Source organism: Mycotypha africana, assembly GCF_025528875.1.
Source record: "Mycotypha africana strain NRRL 2978 chromosome Unknown BDF20scaffold_2, whole genome shotgun sequence".
NCBI classification, from domain to species: domain Eukaryota; kingdom Fungi; phylum Mucoromycota; class Mucoromycetes; order Mucorales; family Mycotyphaceae; genus Mycotypha; species Mycotypha africana.
In genome coordinates this window covers 2841221-2859132 of record NW_026515726.1, presented here as the reverse complement: position 1 = coordinate 2859132, position 17912 = coordinate 2841221, and the positions used below count along the sequence as shown (strand labels likewise).

Below are 17912 nucleotides of genomic sequence, written 5' to 3'. Positions count from 1 at the left end.
TTTATAAAAAATACAAACAATTTTTCAATCTATTTTCAAATCAGTGGCGATCATGCAATTCATGACAATTTATTCATGTATGTGTGTTATTTTTATTAAAAGAAAGCGCAATAACTTGAGATAAATGTACTCCCTTTTCTTTCCCTTTTCTTTCGTACTGAATTTATTCCCTTTTTTTTTTTTTTCTTTAATTGTTTCTTACATTTATAACATATTTATTGACAGCTTACATATCTATTCTTTGTATTTATTTCAACAACGATTTTGTATATACGACAATTTATATCTTCCAAAATATAATATACACATCCCAATCATCTACCGGCATGGGAACAGAAGAAAATGTTATACGAATTGCCATTGGAATTTTTGTATCTTTAGGTTTCTAAAGTTATTATTATTTGTGATATAGAACAGCTGTTCGAAGGACACCTAAAATACTTATACTGAATTTGATTTCAGGTGCTTCATTTATGGATGCTTTAGGCTTAAATATCTTAAAGCTGGACCATGTAAAAGAATCAAATAAACCAGAACGACGATCAGATTGTGGAAGACCATTATGGCATTTGGGACTTTACACGTATATAGCTAGTCAATTGATTGGTAGTACAATAGCCCTAAGTATGTGTGCAGCATTTCTTGATCTTATGGATAATAGAGACTTATAACTTACGATTATTTTTTGCTTGTACACTAGACTTCTTAAAAACACAGTGGGTAGCTCCTTTAGGAAGTGTAGCATTAATCTTCAATTTTCTGTTTGCAAAGCTCCTTGTCAATACACAAATAACCAGAAAAGATGTACTCGGTACATGTGTTGTTGTTGCATCAGTGGTATGGATAGTGGTATTCGGCGGCATGTATAACGGTGAAGACCGTGAGTATTCTATTAAGCAATTTTATCACTTAAAAATCTGATAAAAAAGCACTTAAACGATCTTTTAATCTTACACTTCCTTATATTTACTTTACAGCTGAAGAATCTATATCAATTGACAGCTTAAAAGTCTTGTTTGTCCGACCAGTATTTATTATTTATTTCAGCATCTTAAATTTCGTTGCTTTCGGCGGGCTTATCCTTTCGTTATGGTCGAAATGGTCACTTACTGACGAAAACCGCAGGCAAAAAAGCCAACTATTTTCGAGTATGGATCAAAAGAAGATGGCACAGATGGTTGGATTAATGTTCAGCATTGAAGGTGGTGTCTTGGCGAGTGAAACATTATTATTAGCAAAGAGCGGGTAAGCAGTACTTTCGGAACAAATAAATATCTCGATTTTTCCCTTTACTTAATCTGATTTTCTTGACAGCGTAAAGCTATTCACACTCTCTGTGCAATCTCAAGTAAATCAATTTAACGACAATGCCAGTCGGTTTATTTTATTAGCGTTACTCATTACAGCTGTATTACAGGTTTGTTTGCAACATTCTATGTATAAACAATCCTTTGTTGACCTAAAATTTCATTGTCCATTCAGGTTTACTGCTTGAATACAGCATTAAAATTGTATACGTCAGTGGTTGTTGTGCCTGTATTTTATGGTACTTATACAGCATTAGGTTTAGTCAACACAATTATATACCTAGACGAGTTTGGCAACTATCCAGTCTGGGCCATCTTCTTGGTGTTTGCTGGTATTGGTGTTTTGATCTACGGTGTTTATTTACTAAGCTCAAAACCCGAGCCTAACCCAGAATCATCACCTCATTTGACGACAGAGGAAGATTTGGTGGTGGCAGCATCAGCAAATATAAAAGATTCGGATGACGACTTACCGTATCATTTCCAGCATTGTCAACAAAATAACTCTTCTTCGCCCACAGATGATGCTATTGCATTAACAAAAAGATCTCATCAAAAAGAAAAGCAACAATTTGCGTCGTCGTCTAGCTCAACAGTAATGCCACCTTCCTCTTCAACAGTAATAGCAAACCACCAAATCAAAGACGCCGCTGCATACCAGCCAATATTAGTAGATGACGCTGCTACAGTGATAGACGACGATCACAAGCAGCCATACTATTCCAACAGCAGTAACTACCTGAAGAAGAAAAAACATGATAACAATAATATTGTTCAGTTTTTGAAACGTCTAAAATACCTCGCATTTTCACCAAATCGTAATGGCGACAGATTTTCAGCAAGCAGAGAAATGAATACATTTTTGAGTTTACATAGTTCGGTGAGTAGATCATCGTCAACAAATAACGATAATAGCGTCCTACCAACGACAGCAACAGCAACGAAATTACCATCTTCATTAGAAATCCATGAAGACTTATTAAAAAACCAGTTCAAAGCAAAACTGATTGATCACCACGCACTATTCATTCCAGCACCGAAATTCACAGAATAGCAAAATTTTGTCTTACGACAGCCTAGTAGTATCATTTTACACTATACAAAATAGCCATAGACTACAATTATGTCGTGCATCTAACTATTTATTTTTTTTTGTCATCCCTTTCTTGTGTAAATAATATCAATTATATAAACATCATATTTCCAAAATTAAATGAACCCTTCTTTCTGTTAGAAAACTCATCACGCGAAAGATAAATAAATGTCGTTTACAAGTGCTGATTTACTTCGTAAAACGAAGAGTTACCAAGATAGTCTTGGATACTCTTGTATTCCAAATGATTGAATATTCGTTCAAAATGCGGCATGAATTCTCGACAGGGTACGTAAAGATTAAACTCTAAATCCGCAAAAACCGCAAATTCATGCTCATGAATCTCTTCAGCATCCACGTTGAATTCATCATCAATGGCATCCAACAATGGACCGAACCAAGTACCTTTGGCTTCATTGACCTTTGTAGCCAAGAACAAACAACATGCTGCTATTAACTTTCGATTCTTTTTCGTCACCATATTCTGTGTGATAATGAAAGTTGACAAATGAATAATGGTTTGTAACACTTGGCTATTTTTATGCATTACCTTAATGACGAGTTTTTCAAAAAAGACGTATGCATGAGCAACACTTGATATCTCTAGATCCACTTTCTTAGCAATTTCGAGTAAGTGAAGTTTGATACTTCTGATTTTACTTAGTGTTATCTCCGGTGACAGCTCAGGGTGGTCTAGGCGAAATTGTTCGTTTACTTCTCGTTTAATTTCTGAAGGCTTCGTAGTATTTGCCATAGTGCCCTATGAAAAGCAAAGGTAATTCAGATGAGCTTGGGTATTTTCTTAACAGTTATCAAGCAGTAAAATTGCAGTTCTCATTATATATACCATTGAACCTGACTCAACACCAGAGTTGTTATACTTGTCGTTGTCGAGAAAATATGGATCGTAGGCTTCCGAGCCAAGATTTTCTTCAATGGTCTGATCATCACTATATTGAGACATATATACAAAATATAACATGAGTTTGTTGGAAATTTGAGACTAAAGTTTTCATTGAACCTACAGTAAAGACCCAGTGGGATTTAGGAAATGAGCATAGGAGAGTGCTTTTCGATGCTTAGAATGATCGTGGCTTTGAAGTTGCTGTTGACTGCATATAAATGAAGAGTTAGTTTGTTAATAACATTCATGTCGCATTTACGTCGAGAATCGCTACACCCTTACATATAACTACGGTTAGCTGGTGTATCCGACGGCTGCTTTTTATAAGTCGATTGCCGCAGTTTGTCAGTATAATACCGCAGGACTGCCATGATTGACATGTTACTACTACTGCCATGTCCATGCTATGAAGGGACGGTTAGAAAACATTCTTTGCAAATTCAAAGAGCAGAGGAATAGTACAGCAATATTTACATCTCGATCAGCATGAGTCGACCTCTTCTTGATTTTTTCAGACGCAATAGGTTTCTCACTATCTTCACGAGTCAATTTATGGTGTTCCACATCCTCACTGCTACTGTCAGAAGAATGCCTTTTTGAGTGATATGATTGATTTTTCCCTCCTTTTTGATTGTAATCTATAGTATTGTTAGCTGCTATAATGGGTGCAGAGGTACTTGAATAAGATCTTCCGGAGGGATCAGCAGATAAGGAGGCTTGAAAATTGTCGTCATCGCCTGAAAAGCTACTGTCTGATGAATGTAAGGAAGTAGCTGTTGGTTCAATCCGAAGGAAAAAGACATAATAATAGAGTCAATAGCCACGATAACAACAATCATAAGTTATAAATTTTTCAAAATGCGGGTGAAGTGAACTATCCCACAGGAGAAATGGCCATTTCTGAAATGCATAAATTCTTAGATTTTACCTCTAAGACTGTTTTCAATATTTTCGACATCCTGTAAATGATCGACATTCGTACTTTGGAATGTTGCTGGATTAACGCTAATTGGGGTTTTCGTAGAGAGTAGATAATTGGACGGCTTTCGTATAGATGGGTCGTCAGGTGGCTTCTCATTTTCGCTACCCAGAACGATATTTGATAAGAAACTAAAGGCAGTTGGTCTTGAATTATTCCGCCTAGATTTACGACTTTTAGTCGTACCCATTGGCGAATGAATTGATTAGAGTTTGTTGGTTGTTGCAAATATGAAGAATATCTTCTTGCAATCAAAGCCGTATTGACCAGGTTGATTATTAAGATCTCTTTTCTTTCGTTTGAGTTCTTTTGTTAATAAACGGAACGGAATAAGCAGATCTCAGTTTTTTTCACTTGTAGAGATCCCACTCGTAAATAGTATAACTTGTTCTTTTACAACAAATTAATTGAATTGTAGAAAGATAAGAACTATCGACAGTAAAAAGCAAGTGTAGGATTGTTCAACCTGACCGAGAAACAATAAAACAGAAAGAAATGGATAAATGCATTTTTTCACTTGCCCTCTTGCAATTGTGTATACGTTAATCCAATCATTCATTGGACGACTGCGAAAACAGTTGGTGTATGAGAAGAGCAAATGACGTCTTGGAGCGATTCGTTGAGCGATCCTGATCTTTTCTCATAAAATGAAACTCCAACACTCAATGCCTTCCTCAAGTGTTTCGGCCGCTACAAAGACGCCTTTTCCGGTTTCCCTTTCATAAGTTGCATCCAGTTACAGCACATTGACATCAACGTTATGAAAACCTTTGTCAGTCCAGGAAATGCTGTATGCTGCAGCTTACTGTCTTTCTGTGGTATCATATTTCTTGTAAGTATTTGGCTTTTGTAGACATGGTTGATGAAACGATTTGTGTTATTTTACAAAGTATGGGGGTATTAGCTTTACTTTCTTTAAAAATATGATTGACAAGAAACGAGTTTACAGGTTCTTTTAGGAATGGCTTTTGATGCCAAAGTTGAAGTGTTGACAGAGACTATTAACGATCCAGATGACCCGCATGTCACAGCAAAGGCTTGTTTCAGTGCCGCTATCGTCTATGCTTGTTTTCTTGGTTTTTGCGGGTGTCAGGTAAATGCTTTTCTAGTAATCTACGACTTCCAGTAAGCGCATTCTTCTTATACTGAATATTATTGTTGCAGATGTTGGTACACAAATACAATTCTCGCAATCAGATTCATTTATAAACCGACATACGTTTTTCAGAGTAGATGTCAAATATTATTTTCCACTTATTATCTTGCCAACCTTTTGATATCCACCGAACAATACACACACATACATAAAAGATACTCTCTTGAATAAAAGAAATAAAAGCAGAAAGCAAGACTCTCGACACGCCATTGTTTCAAACTAAACGGGAGGAATGGTCATGCAATAGTTGAATGTTGATTTTATAGTTTACAAAAAAAAAAATTAAGGAAGAGAGCAACATAGAATGGGTGCACTATGTAAAGATTTGAGCGCCCTTGCATGTATGTATGAATTATATACTGATTTATGATGAGGAAAAAACAACTCTATAAATAATAATGAGGAACATAAGAATTCAAAAATCCAAACTTATTGAGCCTTCTTCTGATCGTAAGCAGGAGTGATTTCTTGAAGTGCTTCAAGCATTTGATCGCGGCATTTGTTGGTAAGCTTTTCGATTTCAGCAGAATCTTCGGCGACACCTTCAGTTGAAATAGGTGGTAAAACTAGGGAGTAGAATTTAAGGATGGTTAAGTATACTTTCCAACAGGAAGTTATTAACAATTTCTATTTACCTTTGCAACGAATAGTCTTAGGGAGAAATCTCTTTTTCTTTGCGTTATAAGCTTCGTTATAATTTGCAATAACAACAGGAACAACAGGAACACCAGCTTGAACAGCCATGAAAAATGCACCCTTCTTAAAAGGAAGTAGGGAAATTTCTTCAGCATGCCCGCGAGTACCTTCAGGGAAGATCCAAACGCTTGTCTGTTAATGTATACATGTATGCAGATCGATTAGCACTTGAATTGTTCTTCATTCTATTCCTTTTTCACTATGCTTATGCACTTTACATTTTTCTTATGAATATCCAAAGCTGCTTGACGAGCTTGAGCTACAGCGCTTTTTCTATTTTTTCTGTCCAAAAAGATGGCATTACTTAAAATCACTATAATTAGAAAAAGAATCGCTAAGGGTTAGCTTGACTTTAAGTTTACTATCTTGCCTCTTCTATTTAGACTTACTGAACCAGCCTAAGAAAGGATAGTACTTTAATTGCTTTTTGGCAACAATAGCAGTATTCTTAGGGTACACTTTGCCCATCAACATAATGTCCATACTAGATTGGTGGTTACAGACATAAATGACAGGTCCCTTATGCTTGTATAGATTCTCTTCTCCCTCAGATTTAACCTTGATACCGCAAAAGAAAGTGCCAACCATATAATAACCGTGAGCGACGGTATAATTGATCATACCCTTTTGACCGAAGAGAGGGAAAATGATTGAAACAATTGTGCCGTAAATAGCCATAATCGTCAAACAAACGAGCGCCATTAGAGAGCGATAGTAAAATCCACCAAAAGGACGATATAAAATGAGAAGCAGTACTACAGTCAAAGAGATGGTAACCCAATTCAACTGAAATGGGCTCTTTGACACGACGGCTGCTGCTGCTGCTACTGCTTTTATTTTGAATTGTAATAGTGTCATTGTTAGTACACATGTCATTGGTTTTTTTCCAGTTCACAATACAGCAAACAAGTCATAATATAAATAGATCTATTATACATTAAGTTGAGTCCTATACCTTCTCCCTTCATTTCAATTGCCTTCTATGATTGCGAAAAGAACAAAAAAGAAAATTGTGGGTGATTTTTTACCGCAGAGGTAAAAAAAAAAGGCTGCCCCAAAAAGGGATCACTACTGAAGTTAAAGAAACTCAGAAGAATTTGAAGTGGAAGACCAGTGCCTTACAACTTTTCATATGAATTCTTTTCATTCTGTGTTACGCATTCTGTTGGAATCTGAACTTATATACGGAAGCAGTGATAGTGAAGCTACGGTTGGAAAAGCTACAAGTAATGGTGTATACTTTTCTGGTATGACAACTGCTGACAAAACATCTGTAGGTGCTTAATATCAAAAGACGGCATTGCAATGCGAAAGGGCTTGGGCAATCATTTTTAATAACAGCCGCAATACAATATATCCTTAAATTTTACTCACAGACGCTCAGGAGAGAATCCTAATTTCTTTGGATTTCAAAACCATTGTAAAAAAGGGAAAGACTTGTATTACCATGTCAGTACTGCTTCATCTATTTTGAAATTCATGATGCATTACCTCAGAAAAGCGATAATGACCAACAGGCTATATATAAATTGAGAGTCTTCATCAGAACTGTAACAATGAAAATGCTATTCTTTGTGTTCTGGTCTATTGGATTAGAGCTGCTCAACCATTCTGTTCTGTGCCTTGAATTTCGATCCGATTTTAGAAAAATCACATTTGGGCCTATTAGAGTTCAGCTGCTGTTACAGTACAAGTTTCATTAATTTAAGCGTGTTTGCCGCCAAAAAGAAAGTTATGATTTCATCTGTTTCTGCTTGATACTTTGCAACTCCAACATGACAATCATGTAAGCATAGCTCTATTCACGAACCAATGTGAGCAATTTTATTGTTTGAAACATCATGAATTCGGGGGAGAGCTTTCACTCAAGGTAAAATGAATGATGAGAATGGAGCCTTATAGCTATAAAACAACTTCATGGCCTACATCACAAAACTTTAATCTTCGAACCCTAAAAGGAAGGAAATTTTCAGACTGCAGCAACTGTGAATCCAACAGTACTTTCATTGTTTATTAATGTCAAAAAGGTGGCAATTTGGATGTGTAATACTTCAGCTTATAGATCTGCAGCTCGTCCATGCACGATAATACTTCGATGAAAAAGGTACATATGCAATACGTAGATTTGGTATATTGTACATTACCTTTTTTTTTTCTTTTTGAAAAGGCTTCCTAATCCAAAGAATTATATTACAGAAGGTCTTTTCAGTCGGTTACACTTGTACTTATTATCCCCTTTGGACTGCACGTCTCGTCCTTCCTTTGGGATTGTATCCTCTTTACTCTATCGGTTTCGTATACTAAACAAATCAAACTTGTCCCAACGTTACAACAACAAGAAACAAATAAAACAAAAATAGCTGCAATTGATATATTAACCGGCAACCGCTATTTTCTCGTTTCTTTTTCTTTTCTTTCTCTTTGTCAATTCGTATTTTCTTGATTTCAGAGCTTTTTTATGTGTAATTATCTGCTACTTTTTCCTTTTCATTTTACGTAGTGGTTATTGCACATTTTTAGAACTATTTACCAACAGCCAACTATTCAAACAGAACGAACGATAAGCGAGAAGATAATATTTACGCCTGTAGTCAGTAGCTTTTTATCTTTTATCTCCTATTCGGTTATTTTATTTATCGCAACTTAAGAAGTAAAAGACAAGCAGAATGGGCGCTTTATGCTGCAAACAACGAGAAGAAATAGACGAGTTACAAGGTTCAATAAACGAAAAATGAGAGACTAAAAATTCATATTGGAAACTTCGACTTACCCCTCCTCCTCCTCCTCTCTTCATTTTTCAAATAAAAAGGGCCTGAACTCAATCATTTCCATTTACGTCAGATTATTGGAGCAGGTGTCTTTGGCAGAGTACGAATCGTTCAACATAAACGCAGTAGAAAGAAATACGCATTAAAGTACATAAACAAATCACTTTGTATCAGACAAAAAGCTATAGCCAACATAATTTCAGAACGAAATCTGCTACAAAGTATCAACCATCCTTACATAGCAAATCTAAGATTTGCTTTTCAAGACGATGAATCATTATTTATGGCACTTGACCTTATGCCCGGTGGAGATTTACGACGGCTTATACAGCTAAACGAGCAACAACAACAACAACAGTTACAACCAAGCATTTTTACATTCAACGAGCTACAGGTACGACATTATGTCGCTACGATCGCTATCGCATTAAACTACCTGCATAGAAACCGAGTCATCCATCGCGACATCAAGCCCGAAAATATCTTATTGGACGATAAGGGTTACGCTCACCTCAGCGATTTCAATATCGCTGTTCGATACAATGTTAATCAGCCTTTGTTGTGGTCTATGGCAGGAACCATAGCCTACATGGCTCCGGAAATGGTAGCAAGAAAAGGATATTCTACTTCAGTCGATTGGTGGAGCCTTGGTGTGGTCGCTTTTGAACTTTTATTTGGCAAAGTAAAGAAAGAAAGAGAAAGAAAAAAGCTTGTGGCGACATGAAACAAAGACACACAAAAACTAACTTTTTTTTTTTTTTTTTGTTTATTCGCGCCGCCTTTCTCATGATATGTCGTCTTTCTCACAATCACGTTCATTTCTCTCTTGTCGCAATCCACAGCGACCTTTTACAGCACCATCAAAAGAAGCTTTAGCGCAATCCATCCTACATGATCCAATTGATTTTCCTGAAAACGTACATCAAATTGTGTCAAGAGATTGTCTTGACGTTTTAGTTGGTGTAAGTTTTTCATTATTTGTTTGCTTACAAAATTACAATATTGACATTTTTGAACAGTTGCTGGACAAATCATCTTTCCCAAGATTGGGCGCCAATATTCATGGATTTGAAGAATTTAAAAGACATCCTTGGTTTGATGGCTTGGATTGGGAACTGTTGGAACAGAAACGCTTACCACCACCTGTTCGATTAGATGTATGTATATGTACAAATAACGCCTGTATACTGCTGATAATAATACGTCTATTTCTTGTGATTATCATTTACAGAAAAACGCCAAACTACGAAAAGCGATAACAGAGCAACAACAACAGTTGTTTCACGAAGATGGTCTGAAATCTAATAAGCGAGTATCACCTTCAATGACGTTGTTACATTTTGATGATTCAGAAACAGTACCTGTTACCGAAGAAGCTAGACTTCATTTGCAATTAGAAGAACAGTTTCTCAGTTACGACTTCCAACGACCAGATAACCAGTATCTCTTACCCGGAAAAATATCCCCTATTTATTCAACTAACGATCAGCAGCAGCCAGAAACAACCATTACTTCTAACGTTGCTATGATGGAACAGCGTGAAAGTCATTTCTTAGCTAATTTTCTAGAGCAAAGACGAAATTCACTCAAACGACAATACGATAAATTCAAACGAAGATCACAATCGAGTTATCAAGATCTGCCTAATTCCACACTACCATCATCAACCACTGTTGACTAAACACAACCAATAACTATTATCCACACATACACTTAGCATATACCTTCGTTCTTTTTGTAAATAGCTTTGCCTTTATTTTTCTTCGTTCTTTTCATGTATTTACCTTGTTCAATTAAAATATCACGGGTTTTTTTGATTCTACGACCGTCTCGGAAGCTCCGTTGGCAAACAACGGATAGAAATGGAACTCAAGAAATTACCGAGCAGACCATCCTATAGAGATTCAGAAGGTTGAAATAACAACTAATGCTGTGCATTTGTCAGTTGCGCTTATTTCTTGCCACTTTTGGTAGCAAGGTTTTCATTTGTCAACATCCAACATGTACATTGAAACAAATGGACTTCTATTCTAGAATAGTGCTACTAATGTGTTCGGCAGATATGAATGAACATAATATGTAGATGGTACTTCTTCATGGATATTATATACAATTTATTTTGGTATAAATTCTTTTCACTCTCTTAATAAAAGACGTGAAATTCTAACAAAACATTGACTACGGTACATGTCAAATAAACGATAATCATCCACCAACCAAGTTGTCTATTAATATGATAGCCGTTGATATTAACAGCAATAAGCGTACTGAGCAGTACAATAATTAACCCCGAAGATGAAATAAGGATGGTGGGTGCGATGTCTAATTGGTATGGTACTCCAGTGATCCATGTCTGATAAGTTGACGAAATTCCGACTCCTAATACCATATCTAATAAAATAAACCGTACACAATATTGTGAGCTTAGTAAGGGTCATAGGTGCTTGTTAATTGTTAGGAATACTTTACTCAATAATGGACCTGCATAACATGCTGAAATCGCCATGGTCGGGAACCCCATTTTAGCAATAGCCGTATTCGCTACCAAATCGCCGACGCTGTTGCCCTACATATTTCAATTAGTTGGTCGTTGTTTCACCGTTAAATAGCTTTTTTCTTTAACAAATTATACCAATGCAAAAATTGTCAAGCCCATAATAGCTTCACTAATATTAAAGATCGCTCCTAATGCCTGTAAAAGCCCAACCATTTCATTGGCTATTAAGAAGATCCAGTTCAATGCAATGACAAATCCAACGAACGATAGCATCCAGTACCATTTTGGTGCCTCGTTTGCTTTGGTTTTGACTAGCACGAGACAGGCTAACATACAGCCTATCAAAAATCCAACAAAAACACCGGGAGATGGGATATAACCATTCACTATGGATTAAATTTTTCTTAGCAAAAAGAAAAAAAAAAAAAAAAATTCCCAACCGTTCTATGTGTCTTCCCTTCTTTTCCGTTTAACATCATTATGAAAAGTAAACTTACATGCCATAACGATTGTGACAAATGTAGTTGCAAATATTGCTTGTATAGAAACCAACCATCGACACCAACCAAATGGAGTAGGGTCTTCTTCTTCAATTAACAGAGGTAGGTCTCCATCTTCTGTATTTAATTCAAATATGCTCCTTTCGGAAGTTGGCACTGTCAAGAAGGTCTTCGACGTAGTGCCACCTTCAAAACCGCTTCTTGTAATTGATGTGGGTACATCATCTCCTGCTGATGTAACTTCTACTATAACGCGAGGTGCGTTCAAACTGCTATCGTCGTCGTCATCGTCATTGTCGTCTGTCAACGGCATCATTGAATCAGAGACCTCAATATCATCCACTTTCACTTCGTTTCCTTCGGCAATAGGTAGAGTTAACGTAAAGACCAAAACGAGAGGTACAGCAACAACAGCGCTCAATTTAGCCATTGCTGTTTTTGATTCCCATTCTTGAAGTGTAGGAAATAAAGTTGAGCAAATATCGTCCAATATAATTGAAAAAGAAATAGATCTTTTCAAAGCTTGTTGCCTTGGAACGCCTTCTATACCACTGTCATCATCGTCTACATTCGCTTCTTCGAGGTCATTTTGCGGTTTTTTCTGATGTTGTGGGTAATCTGTTGTTGCTGCGGGTGGTGCTAGTCTTATTTCAGGTATGCTGTTTTTATTGAGGGTGTCGTTCCTTTGGGGACTTGATACATTCGTAGCAGCAGTGCCTGTACCATTCGTAGGCAGTTGCTGATTTGCAGAAATATATGTAAAATAATCGTTTACAGCGCCATTGTTATAATTATCCGGCGATCTACCTAAATAAAGATGCTGTTGATGGCTGTAGGGAAAAACTGCATGAAGTTGATCTGCATCATTTTGTTGTCTGTTATCGACTGCCGTTGACATGCAAGGAACTGATGTTTGTGAATGTCCTTGCCGCAAACCTCCAGATAAACGTCGATTACGGTATATTTGTGTACTATTAGCTCTCTTTATGCTGGTTATCTGTTCTTGAAACTGTAGAATATTGTAATTAACAACTACTTTTCTTTTTTGAAGGAAAGTTGCAAGTATTTCTCTCTCTTACCTCGATAGCACTGAAGAGTGATGCACGCATTCCAATGCGTGGAGTCATCGCACGTCTATAAAGCCTTGATGATATTGATCCGTTAGTACTTGTGGTACGAGGGACATATGAATCCATGTGTAGAGAGGATCGTCGTGATATGAAAGATGAGTTCGGAGAAACGGGTCGAATAACGTGTCCCAAATGCTCTTGTTGAAATCCTTGAGCTGGAATATCCAATCGGAGAGGCTTACTATAACCATCCACTAAAGTGACGCATCATTAAAAAAAAAGACCAAAAAAAAAAAAAAAAAACACTTTGAATGCGATATACCTGGATTGGACTGTAAGAGTCTTGAAGTCTCACTCAGTAGCTCTCCTGTTTCGTTATGATCAATGCTAATAGATTTTGGTTCGGGCAAAGCAGGCGTTTCTGCTCCTGGAAAACGGTAGGCGCCCATTACCACAACAATCACATAGGTCAAGTAGTAGCAAATCAAAATTAACCCATGATACCAGCATATACGTTGATGATATACGATCCATGTCATGATCATGATGGCTCCGGTTAAAAAGGTTGCATCACGCATAAACGTTATTCTCTTTGATCGAAAAGGTCGAATAATTCCCATGCATCCTGATACTACCGACACAATAAAAAAGGCTGCTCCGATAAGCTCTCCAATAGCTAGAGAACCTGATCCGCTGTTCATAGCCCTACAATTGATACATTGAGTATATTGTAGTTATCCGTCAATCAATGTTCTAATTGCATCTATTTATATGCAAGCTCACAAAACACAGGTATACGGACTTACGTAAAGGTACTAAATAAGTCTGGACTGCCATTACCAAAAGCCAAAACCGTTACACCAGCCATACTTTCTGATAGTTGAAGCCGTGAAGAGATTGTCTGGAGGTTTGGACCTGCGAATAAAATTAGGCGCATCTGTAAGTTAGTAGATAAGATCGACATTTCTTTTTTTTTATTTTTTGTTTTCTTGGGGGCAAATTAAAAAGGCATCTCACACTTACAAAAAAAATCAGCGGCAACTGTACTGACTGCACCAAACAGTAGCAATAATCCAGACAGCTACATCGACTTTTTCTATGAGTTACTTTTGTTTTGGTTTTTGTCAAATTCGTCCAAGATACTTTGTAACTTACCATTAATGCTAAACTAAATGGTTTCCACAGGTTTGAACAATAGTAGAATCGTAAAAATACGCCACTGAATCCATGGCAGGCGGTCATGACAAAGGCACATTGATCTTCATGACTCTCTATATTCGAACACTATATTACGCAGGAGCTCAGTAAAATGAAGGTATCAATGAAATATATGTGTGGTGCACTTTACTTGCTTGCGGTGCTGTGATGCTTGTGTTATTGGTATTAATAATGATGAAGAGACTATCAGTGGGAATATAAATAATACAAATACAAAAAAGACAGATTTTGAGAACATATTTTGGAAAAAATAAGGCCCAGTTAGAAGAAGGACAGTTATAAAATCAAAGATGAAAACCGTTGATGCAAAAGTAGAAAGAAAAACGAAAAGCAAACCAAAGCAAAGCAAGAGAAGATTTATGCTTAGCTTATTTCTGCTGCATTTTTCTTTTGATTTGCATCCTTATTTCTTAGTGGTTGATTTTTATATCCCCTTTCTTTCCTGCATCCTAGACGCGCTTCTTATTTTGGGCTTTCGTTTTTTCTTTTCGCTGTGCTTATTTGTTTTGATTTTTTTAAAAAAAGGTTACAAAAGAAGATAAGTCTTTAATAAACAGTCTGTATTAAAGACGTTACATGAAAACTCAGTCAATTTGGGTTCATTAAAACTGCCGATATACTAACTGTTCGCTTGTCAAACATCATGTAACCAAGAGATTATTGATGCGCTATCCACTACATCAATAAGCCAATGTACAGTCATTTCATACACTTTTATGCGGAATAGGGCTCAATAAAAGGGTATGCATATTGTCAATCATCTCCAACTATAAAAGAAATTTGCTCAAATGCAGTCACCTGAGAGCTGTTTCAGTGAATTGCTGAAGCTAGAACACTTTTGCATCCGTTAGACATATAAGACTACACTTTCAAATTAGGTCATAGCGTACCTTTTCATGATCTGAATCTGATTTCGCCATTTTCGATGGCAACAATAACTCAGACATTCTCAATTTTACCACAAAGCTGTCAATGCCAACTTTACTTCATAAAATTGTAAACCCAATGTTAAAAAACTCAGATTTGACTCAGGACTACAGAGTTTTACTGTGAGAGCATAATCATCACTAATTCTACCCATCGAAAGCACGCTGATACGATGAATATAATATCAATATTACGTCAATTCTTTATTGTATTAAACGGTCAGTGATATATCTAATACCGTCTCTGCTTTATTTGCCAATTTTCTCAGTCATTTCAGGCACAGCCTTGAATAAGTCATCAACAAGTCCGTAATCCGCAACTTGGAAAATAGGAGCATCAGCATCTTTGTTGATGGCCACAATCGTTTTAGAATCCTTCATACCAGCAAGATGTTGAATGGCGCCAGAGATACCAACAGCGACATAAAGCTCTGTGATGGATAGACGGTCAGTGGCTTCACTCTTATCTGTTCATTGGTCCATTCTACTCTTTTACTACTCACCTGGTGCAACAATTTTACCGGTTTGTCCAACTTGTAACGAATTATCAACGAAACCAGCATCGACAGCAGCACGAGATGCGCCGACTATCAACCAACAAATAAGTAAGTAAAAATAAATAAGGCAGAATGGTGTGAGTTCTTTATCTCCTTCTTTTCAATTTAGCGTACAACATTTTACCAGCAGCACCCATCTTATCAGCCAAATCATAAAGTAATTTGAAGTTCTCGCCATTCTTCATACCACGACCACCACTAATGACACGCTTGGCTGAACCAAGGTCTGGACGATCGCTCTTCTGAATATCTTCACCCATCCATTGTGTCAAGTTTGGTTTATCAGCGTTGGGTGCAGCTTCCTCGGCCGCATTGTCATCGCCAGCACTAGCGGCTTCAAACGCAGTACCTCTGACGGTCACAACCTTCACTTTATCATTAGACTTGACAGTAGCAATCGCGTTACCTATCATATTTACAGAGATGCATATTGATTATAGATATCTCTGCTGCTAGCTTCATTTGAATACACCAACAAAAAGAAAGTTACCTGCGTAGATAGGTCTGACAAAGGTATCTTCTCCTTCAACACCGACAATATCAGAAATGGCAGCAACGTCCATCAAGGCTGCGGCACGAGGAAAGATATTTTTACCAGTCGCGGTGTGGCCTGTGAATAAATGGGTAAATCCAAATTGCGCTTGTGCAGCCACCAAAAGAGGTGCAATATTTTCTGGTAAAGCGTTAGCATAAGCGTTATCTTTCGCACTCAGAACCTTTGAAATGCCAGATAACTTGGCTACTTCTTTCACAATGCCCTCAGGAGCGTCGCCAGCTACAAGAGCAGTAACTGAACCACCTAGCTTCTTTGCAGCTGTCAAAGCATTCAAGGTAGCGCCTGTGATGGCACCGTCCTTATGCTCGACAAACAGAAGTGCGTTAGCTCCAGCTCCGGTAGCATAAAAACGTTGAGCAAGTGTATTGCGTGCCTAGATGTTGGAATGACAAGGTCAAGATGAGCTACGATGAGTACCAATCTGATATTTTCTAAATAGCCCAATATGAGAGGCGCAATTTTACTTGAAGTGCAATTCTAGATGTGGTGGTAAAGAACATGATATGGTATAAATTACTGTGCGAAAATAATCGAATAAAAAAGGACTAAAAAAGAACCTGGGGAAATGAAATTTTGAAACCTCTTACCATTGTCGAAATCAATCTCCGATAGACCCGCCTTTGAAAGGTCTGTTGAAACGTCATCCTAAGAATTTTCACATGGATTCTTATGGGCTGTTAGGTAAGCAGAAACCAGCTGCTAATGCAAAAATTGCTAACAGTAAAGTATTCGAGTTCTTTTACGTTATTGATAAGTATACCTCTCGCTTTTTCAGATTAAAAAAGAACAAAAAAAAATATGTCCTTTTGAACAAGCGGGAAAAGAAAAAAGAAAACGTTCCTGAATTTTTGAATGGATACTGAATGATCCGGTCTGAGAGTATATGCCTGGCATATTCTGTCCGTTATCAGCGAAAAATACAATGTTTTTATCAGTAACTTTTTTGCTATATATAGTCATGGCTAAGCGAAAAAGCTTAAGCAGAACCAAATATTACGTTCGTTATAGCGTCGAGGATAAGCAATGCTTCGAATATCGTACTGTAAATAAAGAACCATTAAGTTATAAATGCTTTTTATTGATATTATCTATTTTGACTGTTATTGCTTTTCATCTGGATATGTCTATACTGCTCCTTCAAAAGCTTTTAAGTCCTGAAAGACAGAAGGGAAGATTACAACTAGTTCTAAAAGATAAAATGTTCGGCGTCCGAAAGTCGACGATCTGTCTATCTCTCTCTCTCTCTCTGGGGAGCATAAAAAAGAAGCTATCCCTGAAGCAACAATTCGATTTAAGTGATATCCCCTCCAAATCCTATATTAAGGTTGAGTGGTTGATAAGACTGGCTTCTGGTTATAAGGTTGGCTTGGTGATTTGAGGGAATAAAACGTAACCTTCACACGTAGATTATAAAAGCATAATATGACTCAAAATATAATCCTTACCCGGATTACTTATTGGCAGTATTAAAAAATTTACAGTGTTCGGAACATGATGTAATATAAGCGTCGCTCACTCTATTAGAATGTTGAGCTTAAAATATGAGATATGCAGTGTTTGATTTGCAATCCTCTACGGGGAAAGTAGCCGAACAAGCCGTATTGTTTGAATCAGTCAGCAAGCATATTTATACATGACCGATACCTGCAATAAACAGTTATTCTCCTTTTTTTTTTTTTTTCTTA

At 37.0% G+C, this 17912-nt stretch overlaps 9 protein-coding genes across 9 annotated transcripts; 5 read left to right on the top strand and 4 right to left on the bottom strand.

Annotated features, from left to right (window-relative positions):
• Positions 1 to 326: 326 nt before the first annotated feature.
• On the top strand, positions 327 to 1734 carry BDF20DRAFT_809807 (magnesium transporter; the record flags this gene model as incomplete). Its single annotated transcript, XM_053076588.1, has 6 exons — positions 327 to 381; positions 463 to 624; positions 701 to 863; positions 1048 to 1245; positions 1315 to 1417; positions 1483 to 1734. Coding segments are annotated over 6 exons (933 nt in total), but the record flags the coding sequence as incomplete, so codon positions are not given.
• Positions 1735 to 2468: 734 nt separating this feature from the next.
• BDF20DRAFT_321074 (uncharacterized protein) lies at positions 2469 to 4579 on the bottom strand. The gene is made up of 7 exons (XM_053075199.1): positions 4233 to 4579; positions 3779 to 4077; positions 3587 to 3708; positions 3426 to 3512; positions 3248 to 3350; positions 2951 to 3160; positions 2469 to 2884 (listed from the first exon to the last, which is right to left on the bottom strand). The coding sequence occupies exons 1-7, from the start codon at positions 4471 to 4473 to the stop codon at positions 2576 to 2578; spliced, it is 1371 nt and encodes a 456-aa protein (XP_052939687.1). The 5' UTR covers positions 4474 to 4579; the 3' UTR covers positions 2469 to 2575.
• A 358-nt stretch (positions 4580 to 4937) lies between these two features.
• On the top strand, positions 4938 to 5684 carry BDF20DRAFT_855129 (uncharacterized protein). The gene is made up of 3 exons (XM_053080218.1): positions 4938 to 5115; positions 5233 to 5376; positions 5448 to 5684. Exons 1-3 carry the CDS (start codon positions 5044 to 5046, stop codon positions 5490 to 5492), a joined length of 261 nt encoding a protein of 86 aa, XP_052939686.1. The 5' UTR covers positions 4938 to 5043; the 3' UTR covers positions 5493 to 5684.
• Positions 5685 to 5868: 184 nt separating this feature from the next.
• On the bottom strand, positions 5869 to 6993 carry BDF20DRAFT_814337 (uncharacterized protein; the record flags this gene model as incomplete). The annotated part of the gene is made up of 4 exons (XM_053076964.1): positions 5869 to 6005; positions 6075 to 6267; positions 6336 to 6448; positions 6525 to 6993. The coding sequence occupies 4 exons, from the start codon at positions 6991 to 6993 to the stop codon at positions 5869 to 5871; spliced, it is 912 nt and encodes a 303-aa protein (XP_052939685.1).
• Positions 6994 to 7267: 274 nt separating this feature from the next.
• Positions 7268 to 7838, top strand: BDF20DRAFT_833182 (uncharacterized protein; the record flags this gene model as incomplete). Its single annotated transcript, XM_053078616.1, has 2 exons — positions 7268 to 7408; positions 7590 to 7838. The coding sequence occupies 2 exons, from the start codon at positions 7268 to 7270 to the stop codon at positions 7836 to 7838; spliced, it is 390 nt and encodes a 129-aa protein (XP_052939684.1).
• A 963-nt stretch (positions 7839 to 8801) lies between these two features.
• BDF20DRAFT_833181 (kinase-like domain-containing protein) lies at positions 8802 to 10584 on the top strand (the record flags this gene model as incomplete). Its single annotated transcript, XM_053078615.1, has 5 exons — positions 8802 to 8850; positions 8945 to 9585; positions 9746 to 9865; positions 9923 to 10060; positions 10135 to 10584. The coding sequence occupies 5 exons, from the start codon at positions 8802 to 8804 to the stop codon at positions 10582 to 10584; spliced, it is 1398 nt and encodes a 465-aa protein (XP_052939683.1).
• A 231-nt stretch (positions 10585 to 10815) lies between these two features.
• BDF20DRAFT_321113 (Sodium/calcium exchanger protein-domain-containing protein) lies at positions 10816 to 14560 on the bottom strand. The gene is made up of 10 exons (XM_053075200.1): positions 14319 to 14560; positions 14126 to 14254; positions 13994 to 14051; positions 13777 to 13885; positions 13293 to 13675; positions 12980 to 13224; positions 11898 to 12909; positions 11536 to 11786; positions 11385 to 11469; positions 10816 to 11294 (listed from the first exon to the last, which is right to left on the bottom strand). Exons 1-10 carry the CDS (start codon positions 14424 to 14426, stop codon positions 11047 to 11049), a joined length of 2628 nt encoding a protein of 875 aa, XP_052939682.1. The 5' UTR covers positions 14427 to 14560; the 3' UTR covers positions 10816 to 11046.
• Positions 14561 to 15262: 702 nt separating this feature from the next.
• Positions 15263 to 16817, bottom strand: BDF20DRAFT_855072 (uncharacterized protein). Its single transcript, XM_053080217.1, has 5 exons — positions 16692 to 16817; positions 16162 to 16600; positions 15796 to 16077; positions 15618 to 15701; positions 15263 to 15545 (listed from the first exon to the last, which is right to left on the bottom strand). The coding sequence occupies exons 1-5, from the start codon at positions 16725 to 16727 to the stop codon at positions 15364 to 15366; spliced, it is 1023 nt and encodes a 340-aa protein (XP_052939681.1). The 5' UTR covers positions 16728 to 16817; the 3' UTR covers positions 15263 to 15363.
• A 217-nt stretch (positions 16818 to 17034) lies between these two features.
• On the top strand, positions 17035 to 17911 carry BDF20DRAFT_855071 (uncharacterized protein; the record flags this gene model as incomplete). The annotated part of the gene is made up of 1 exon (XM_053080216.1): positions 17035 to 17911. A coding segment is annotated over exon 1 (490 nt), but the record flags the coding sequence as incomplete, so codon positions are not given.
• Between the last annotated feature and the right edge of the window lies 1 nt (position 17912).

Bases quoted from the DNA above. Each gene is read 5' to 3' on its own strand.
- BDF20DRAFT_321113 (XM_053075200.1), bottom strand. From the start codon at position 14,426: ATGTTCTCAAAATCTGTCTTTTTTGTATTTGTATTATTTATATTCCCA. The intron at 13,225-13,292 runs GTATATCGCATT...GCGTCACTTTAG, and splicing joins ACTCTTACAGTCCAATCCAG to TGGATGGTTATAGTAAGCCT. The intron at 11,295-11,384 runs GTCCATTATTGA...TTATTTTATTAG, and splicing joins GATTTCAGCATGTTATGCAG to ATATGGTATTAGGAGTCGGA.
- BDF20DRAFT_321074 (XM_053075199.1), bottom strand. From the start codon at position 4,473: ATGGGTACGACTAAAAGTCGTAAATCTAGGCGGAATAATTCAAGACCA. The intron at 4,078-4,232 runs GTAAAATCTAAG...TTGAACCAACAG, and splicing joins TATTGAAAACAGTCTTAGAG to CTACTTCCTTACATTCATCA. The intron at 3,513-3,586 runs GTAAGGGTGTAG...ATTTATATGCAG, and splicing joins CCAGCTAACCGTAGTTATAT to TCAACAGCAACTTCAAAGCC.
- BDF20DRAFT_855072 (XM_053080217.1), bottom strand. From the start codon at position 16,727: ATGTTCTTTACCACCACATCTAGAATTGCACTTCAA. The intron at 16,601-16,691 runs GTAAAATTGCGC...TCCAACATCTAG, and splicing joins CATCTAGAATTGCACTTCAA to GCACGCAATACACTTGCTCA. The intron at 15,702-15,795 runs GTAAAATGTTGT...GTTGGTTGATAG, and splicing joins TGATAAGATGGGTGCTGCTG to TCGGCGCATCTCGTGCTGCT.
- BDF20DRAFT_855129 (XM_053080218.1), top strand. From the start codon at position 5,044: ATGAAAACCTTTGTCAGTCCAGGAAATGCTGTATGCTGCAGCTTACTG. The intron at 5,116-5,232 runs GTAAGTATTTGG...ACGAGTTTACAG, and splicing joins TCTGTGGTATCATATTTCTT to GTTCTTTTAGGAATGGCTTT. The intron at 5,377-5,447 runs GTAAATGCTTTT...TTATTGTTGCAG, and splicing joins TTGGTTTTTGCGGGTGTCAG to ATGTTGGTACACAAATACAA.